An 8,065-nucleotide genomic window follows, 5' to 3' on the forward strand; every position below is an offset into this window, starting at 1 on the left:
ATTATAATTTGCACTTTGTCTAGACCCACAGACGCGCTTCATCGATTCTGCGATACGATTGGTCAAAACAGCTGACGTACGCTGTTGAACGACCAATCGTATCGCAGAATCGAGAAGCGTGTCTGGATTGGAAACGTTAAAAGTTACCGTAATCGGGGCTCAGGAACATAAAAACCCTCGCCATGTTCCGGAAAATTAATGGTACTAATTTCTTTTAATGGCAACAGTAACTGAAAACTTCATTGACATGTCACCTTGCATGTCAGTCTATTGCTGTCAAAGTGTAAACAAACTATATTTTAAATGTGCGCAATTGATTTTGTGAATTAAATTGCTAAAATCTTTTTATAGTCGTGAAAGAAAAGTGGTTCACAATGTGTTAAAGTATTTGTCGAAGATAAATACTAAGGGTTCGGACAATATTTTCATTGAATAATGTTTCCGACAAAGGTTGTCAAATTGACTGACATGTTTATCATATAATACAGTCAACTATGAAAATTAGCTGTGGTTTGTTTCAACTACCTATTTTAAAGTTTTTTGTCACTTTGTAAGTATTGAATTTTATGGAATTGGGAAAGAAGTACCGAGTTTGAAGCGTTCATGAGCAGACATTGTAGTTGAATATTCAAATTCAGAATTTGATTATTGATGAATAATAATAAAATCCTACTTGCTCGATTGATGGTTTCATTTAATTTATTTAAACCAGTTTACCCATAATATAATATTTTTTTGTTAATTTATGAAAATATTAAACTAGCCTATAATCCTGAAACCAGAGCCCCGATTACGGTATTTTTTAACGTCAACAATCCAGACACGCTTCTCGATTCTGCGATACGATTGGTCGTTCAACAGCGTACGTCAGCTGTTTTGACCAATCGTATTGCAGAATCAGAAACGCGTCTGGATTGTAGACGTTAAAAGTTACCGTAATCGGGGCTCTGATACATAAAGTTAGCCTATTAATTTAATACAGGTACGACTGTACCCAGTGTTGCACTATCAAATGCAATTGACGCGCCTCTATGCCAGGGTTTTTATGTTCCTGGTCAGAGCCCCGATTACGGTAACTTTTAACGTCTACAATCCAGACACGCTTCTCGATTCTGCGATACGATTGGTCAAAACAGCTGACGTACGCTGTTGAACGACCAATCGTATCGCAGAATCGAGAAGCGTGTCTGGATTGTAGACGTTAAAAGTTACCGTAATCGGGGCTCAGGCTATAGAGATGGGTAGTGGGTAAAAACCCATTTCACCCGATTGGGTGAAAACTGGGTGATTTGGGTAAAAACCCGGTTTTTACCCATTACCACCCATTCTGGTGGGTGAAAACAAAAATAGCGTTTTTTTAAAGTGAGAAGTGGTATTTATTGCTAAGGGGGCGTTCTAGTGTTACGTAATGCAATCTGGGGGGAGAGGAGGTCTTGAAAAACGTTACAATGCGTTTACAGTGGCGGAAGGGCGGTTCGATTTCAAGTTTTTAAGCAGAAGTACTTTGTAGTTGGTGTTGTTAATTATAACTTTATACCGTAATGTCATCAAAGAGAGAGTTTGGCATCTTTGGCATCCCCCCCCCCCCCCCCAAGTCCTTGCCATGATCACAAATTATTGTGTTCCTACTAAATTTCTTCTAAATCGGTTCAACGATTCTTGAAATAACACCATTTTATAAAATAATTGGTCACATCATCATAACGTGATCAATTTTACGATTTGGCCACGATATAAATGCATATTAGTGTTAAATTTGACTTATTACTTATTAATCAATAAACTTAAATGAGAAAAATTCAATAAAAATAAAGAAAAGATACCAATTGAAATAATTATAAAATTATTTGTTTTCACCCGGTGTAAACACCCACGGGTGGAATGAAACGGGTTTTTATTGGGTTTTTACCCTCATGTGGGTTTTTACCCGGGTGGAAACCCATCTTGTTGTCTGCCTATACATGCGTTAATACAAATCCGTTCCGTTTGTATTCACATTGACTTGACTCATAATGTAAAAGTAAAAGCAGCACGAAACTCGAACCCTCATCAAGCTAGTCCTTCTTTTTTTTTTTTAAAGTTATTATCGTTTTCTTCGTATTTGCATCGTATCATAATCGTATAAAACATTCTGAATGAACAAGGCCCAATTCCTCATCTTACAAAAAAGGTATAATGTCAAAATGTCATTGTCAAAAAAATAACCTAAAAAATTTAAAAACTAATTTTGGATTTTTGAAAAATAAATAGGAAGTAGGTATTGTAAAATTAATCACAACAACTACAAAAATGACAATGGCTTTAAAAATTTTACGCTATATCAGTTATAGTCGTCATACAAACTACACAAATATTTTGTTGAAATCTACACAACCAAATGTATTACAAAAATCACAGAGAAATCTACATGTTACTAATTTAACACAGAGAAAAATGTTCATGGAAACTGAAAATCAATATGCGTACAGTCTAATGGAAAAGAAAGGTTATGCTTTGATTTCTCTATCTAATCCTAAGTTAAGCAACTACTGTGAAGTTGACAAAGAACATTTTGATAAAATTATGAATGAAAACTGGTCAAAACAATCTCCCTCGTTATTATTTGAGGCTTTCTTAAAGTTAGCTATATTTAGCTATGACAACAACTTAAATATATCAAATAAAATATTTGATTCATTTATAGACAGTCTTACTGATAACATAGGACTTGCTACAGACGAAGAACTTAAATTATTATTCCACTATTTACTCAAATGGCCAGAAACTGAGTCAATCAGAACCAGAAACTACATAGAAGTTTGGGCTGCACTAGATGACGAGTGCTTAAACCGGCTAAATAGATGGTCCTTTGATCAAATGTTGGGTTTTGTCTCTATGTTTTACATGCTGAATGTAACAAAATATAGTGATTATTGTTTAAAGTGTATACAAAAGCTAGCATACAAAGCAAAACACTTGACACCAAATCAATTGGTTGAAACCTTGTTCTTTGTTGGAATCATGCGAAAATCACCAAATGATATGCATGCTTTGGAAATTCATCTTGATAAACTTTTCGAAAGCTTCTCAATTGATGAATTAGCTATTATGTCTATGGGGTTTTTCAAGAGTAAAACCCCAATAAGGAGTAATGATTTAGTTTCTAAAATAGGTGATAAAGTTATAGAGCAATCTAAAGATGTACATGAAGTATCACTGGCTGCACTACTTAAAATTATAAGATACTCCAACAAAGCACTAGATGGTCAAGTATACAAAATATTAGATGTACTCCAACATGAAATACCTAGATTATCTGTCATGTGTAGGGTCCACTTGGCATTACTGGGAACTGCAACCCTTTCATTACATAAAGAATGTTTACATAAGATAGCAATGTCTACTTTAAGTGAAATTGATAAAACAAGACTGAAAGATCTAGAGAGATTAATCTTGACATTTGGTACCTTAAATTTTGCACCTGAAACAGAAACTTGTTTATTCCAAAAAGTTGTAGAAGAGCTTCGAAAACCAGAGCGATTACCAGAAATTGAGAAACATGGCAGGTCTTTTGCATGTTGTGTCTCATATTTAGCATATTTGAAGATTTATCCTTTAGATCTTATGAATAAAGTGTTGAGTCCAGAGTTTTTAGAAAGGACTTATGGTAAACACCACATAACATATGGACGAGAAGTTTTAGCAATACATAATTCAGCGAAAATATTTTGCTCTGAAAAAAATATGAATTATCTTAGCGATAAATGTGCTACGTCCTTAGCAAAAAAATATACTGATTATGTACCAAATGAAGAATATAAAAAACAGTACAATGTGAGTGAAAGAATGTTTTTAGATGTTATGAAAACTTTGAAAGATAACAGAGGTGGTAATGAGTATGTCGTTGGTGGACATATTGTGACACATCACCAAAGAGGAGGTAATTAATATCTACACAATACACACAATAATTCGTTTCTCTTTACAAATAAAAAATCAAACATATTTTTGTGTAATTTTCCAGATGTCATTGTATGCAACAATCATGATTATCAACCAATGGAAGTAAAAAAACAGTTTAGCTCAGTTCCATTTGGGAATCTACATAAACCACCTGATGGTAATAACTGGGTAGCATTAGTAGTTGCGGGGAGAAACACCATGATCCAGGAGACAGGCACACCTACCGGGCCTTTTGAAACAAAGGTCAGAGAACTCGGAGCATTGGGCTTCCATGCTGAGTTGGTAAGTGAAACATCTATTTTCATTGCCATTGTGTGTAATTTACTTACCAGTAAGAAAGCTAAACACTGATCTACTAACTCTAGGAACTTCTAGAATGGGGATCATAAAATACTCTCATCATCATCATCATCATTTCAGCCACAGGACGTCCACTGCTGAACATAGGCCTCCCCCAATGACTTCCACATCGCACGGTTGAAAAAAATACTCTCATGTTATTTTAAATTCTTAACATTTATTTTGATGTAAAAATTTGTCACTATCAAATTAAAAAAAAAGAATGTATTTATAATTTCAGGTGTTATGGTCAAAATATACATTACTGGAGACGAAAGAGGCGAAAACTAAATATTTGAACAGTCTAATCAAAAGTGCCATTCACAATGGTAAAAAATATGAAATTAAATTAATTTAATTAATGCATAATGTTTAAGTAATAGTGGAATAAAAAAGTTAAGTTGTTACTAAGTTCATCTTTCCATAACATGAGCGTCGATACTACCTACCTACTTCTATTTGTGAGTACACACTCCACACCACCACTCACCATGAGTCTATTCATCTATTGATTACCTACTTACTCCCAAATAAGTGTTAGATTTAGAATTTCAGAGTAAAACAAGCGCGACTATGATATTAAGAAGTAAGTAGTAGGTAGGAATCCATGTATGATATCATAAATCAAAGATAGGATTATTTTAGTTCAAACTTTTTAAAATTGGCGCTCTCTAACTCAAATTCTAATTTTGCTAAGTATACGTTAAAATATACCTTTCTTTAGATAAGTATCTTCCTATGCATCACTTATCACGTAAATGCGACGAAGAGTTACTGTCGCACTGCACCCAATGCTCCGACTGATCCCAGCACCCAAAATATTTCTGTTTCAAGTACAATAACTTGATATTCTCGGGAGGGCCGAGTCCTGGGACAGGTTTAGGTCGATTGTTGTCTTCCGCCTCCCTTTTTGAACCCAAATATAAGTATTTGTCCGTCCATTTTATGGTCTTCTTCTATAAAATGAAGTAGCAACAGAAGTAAATTATAGAAGATAGTTAAAAAATAAAATCATAATATCGCTATGACTCCGTTAATTTATTAGGTAGATATAATTTGTTATCTTGTTATCGAGCATTCATACTTGGGTATTAAATTAAGCTCATACTTTACTCAAAACATCGTCAGCATCGGTATATTTTGAGTTGTTCTGCGATTGTACGAATGGCCACTTGAGCTTTTCCGTATTTAATTCCACAACGTGAATACACCACAACTTCCAAAATACCTACGATATCAAAACATGTAAGTAGCGTAAAATATACTTGTTTCTTGCTTACCAAAATCAATTCAGTCGGAAAGTCTACATTCTAAAGGGAAATCAAGAAAACCGAAAAACTTTTTACCCGTCTTTTGCTCCATTGTCCTAATTCAAAATATCTCGTGGTTATCATATTAAAACAGAGTTTAATAGATTGTCGTTTGCTTTTTTTGAATACTGTGAGTGTGGTTGTGTCGAGTGGGTAAAAATAATCGAACGACAATGATTCATCTGACCGTGTTAAGAGATTCTGGGCATTTGACGTTTTAACCATTAATTTTCTCGGTGTAAGGGCTAAAAGCAAGCGATAGAATCGATTTTAAATTACTATTACACACTAAATAATAAGTAAGCAGGTAAATCCACGTAAAGGTAAATGAACTCTGTTTATATTAAAGCTGTTACCAGCTTAGAGAGACTTAATTAATAAGTACAATGCATACTTTTACGTTAATATAATAAATTAGCTTTTGCCCGCGGCTTCACCCGCGTGAAATTTAGTTTGTCACAGATCGTCATAAATTATAGCCTTTATGTTATTCTGGGTTATAAACAATAATACTGTAAAGTTTCAACAGAATCCGTTCAGTAACTTTTGCGTGAAAGAGTAACAAACAACCAGACATCCAAACTTTCGCATTTATAATATTAGTAGGATTCTGATAATAATTACATACTAACGAACGTGTTAGGTACCAATTCCACAACATTCAGAAGGAGCTAAAATAGAAATGAACTTACAAATTATCACAGAGCTTAAATGTTTTCCCGCCCGCGTAGTTTCCACAAAAGGGCTTTGGATTAATATTGTCTCGGCGTATTCTTCGTCGCAGTCCAACGATTTCGAAGAATTACTACGAAACATATTGGTATGGGCACAATATGGGATAGGATTTAAAAATACAATGTTTGAAACATTATGAAATGTGAAAAATGACAAATAAATATGACTTTTATGAAGTCTGATCGGTTGCCATAGATTTAACAAGTTCGCATCCATTAACAGCTTAAGCGATTATCACACAGCGCCGCGCTCCGCCGCGGTCCGTGTGATTTCATATAAAAAATCCCGCGCGCAGACGCGTTGTCATTGTGTTGTGCCGACTTGTGCCGCGCGTGTTTTCTATACAAACTGAGGTACTTGCATACAATGATTAAATCTGTCGTCCCGCGTACCGCGGCGGAGCGCGGCGCAGTGTGATAATCGCCTTAATCTAACTAAGGTATACTTATGGGTAATATAGAGTTTCCGATAAAGCACTGCAAGCACTGTTCAGTGCTCCAGAAATAGTGGAGCTGCTCCATGCCCACCAGTGTGCACTGGAGAGCACTGAGTAATGACCGTAGAGCTTTAACGCCATGCCATCGCGCCCTTAGAGGGTTAAAGCATCCCGCTATATTATTATACGTGTGTACTATTCTAAGGAGCCCGCTTTCGGGGTCTTCGGTATTCTGCGTGATTCTGCGCCCTCGCCCTCGACTTAAGTCGGTGGTATTTAACAAGCATTTACTTAGGTACCTCATAGCACAGTAGATAAATCAAACAGTACGGAAGCTTCATACAAACGCTCGAAATCAGACTCACGCACACAGACGCACGCTTTACACGAGCTCTAAGCGAACCTCGCAGTCCATCCGTCGCGAGTGTCGCGCGCGTTGTGTTTTTAATAATAATTTTATTGCATGCACTGTCCGCTGTATTTTTAAAAACATGCCACGAGTGTATTGCGTAGTATACGGCTGCTTGAACTCGGCATCTTCAAAACCAGAACTTTCATTTTTTAAACTTCGTAATAATTCTGAATTGTAAAAATGATTAAATATTGCTTTTTAAATAAAGTGCTTACATCTGATTTTGTAATAGTTCTTTTTAAATTACGTAATTACGCTTTTTAACAATTTATGTGTTCTATTTGATAAAGTAATTTGCTCCGCACGCTTTTGTACTAAGTGATGAACTGTATTTAAAATGAGGCAATAGATATGTGAAAGTAAGTATCTGGTATTTTATTTATGAGAATAGATCTTCTACTGGCCTCTAATAGTACTTAATCAATTTATTCGATTATGTATTCGATCATTATAGAACCTAATTAAAGTTTTATTTTTTTGTTAACTACTTAGTCAATTAATTTATTCCATTAGGTATTTGATAATTAAAAAACCTAAATAAACGTTTTAATAAATAAGTAAGTAAGAACCTTATTAATTTTATAAAGATTAAGAGTGCCAACCCTAACATCTCTATACCCAACTCAGTTGAAGTATAGGTATTTAACTCGCCGAAAGGGCTAAGTTTCCGTACTGCTTTAGCTCATATATATACTGTGCTCATAGCTACTAGTAAAAACACGCTACACCTTATTAGGAAATAGGTCATAGTACTTAAATAAATAAAATAGACGATGATTCTGAAAGTTACAATTATCCATCAAAGGAAGAAAACAGTTCTATGTAATAAAAAATAAAAACTGTTTATTGTATTGACCAAAAGTTTTATAAAATACTAGCTTTCCGCCCACG

At 34.8% G+C, this 8,065-nt stretch overlaps 1 protein-coding gene and 1 long non-coding RNA gene across 2 annotated transcripts; one reads left to right on the plus strand and one right to left on the minus strand.

Annotated features, from left to right (window-relative positions):
- The first annotated feature begins 2,228 nt into the window (after nt 1–2,228).
- Nucleotides 2,229–4,692, plus strand: LOC135073251 (uncharacterized). The gene is made up of 3 exons (XM_063967361.1): nt 2,229–3,919; nt 4,004–4,224; nt 4,523–4,692. The coding sequence occupies exons 1-3, from the start codon at nt 2,290–2,292 to the stop codon at nt 4,637–4,639; spliced, it is 1,968 nt and encodes a 655-aa protein (XP_063823431.1). The 5' UTR covers nt 2,229–2,289; the 3' UTR covers nt 4,640–4,692.
- A 65-nt stretch (nt 4,693–4,757) lies between these two features.
- LOC135073252 (uncharacterized) lies at nt 4,758–6,450 on the minus strand. The gene is made up of 4 exons (XR_010257604.1): nt 6,284–6,450; nt 5,628–5,836; nt 5,390–5,509; nt 4,758–5,237 (listed from the first exon to the last, which is right to left on the minus strand). It is a non-coding gene; the product is annotated as an uncharacterized LOC135073252 (long non-coding RNA).
- Nucleotides 6,451–8,065: the final 1,615 nt, after the last annotated feature.

This window comes from Ostrinia nubilalis, chromosome 7 (genome assembly GCF_963855985.1).
Source record: "Ostrinia nubilalis chromosome 7, ilOstNubi1.1, whole genome shotgun sequence".
NCBI classification, from domain to species: Eukaryota; Metazoa; Arthropoda; class Insecta; order Lepidoptera; family Crambidae; genus Ostrinia; species Ostrinia nubilalis.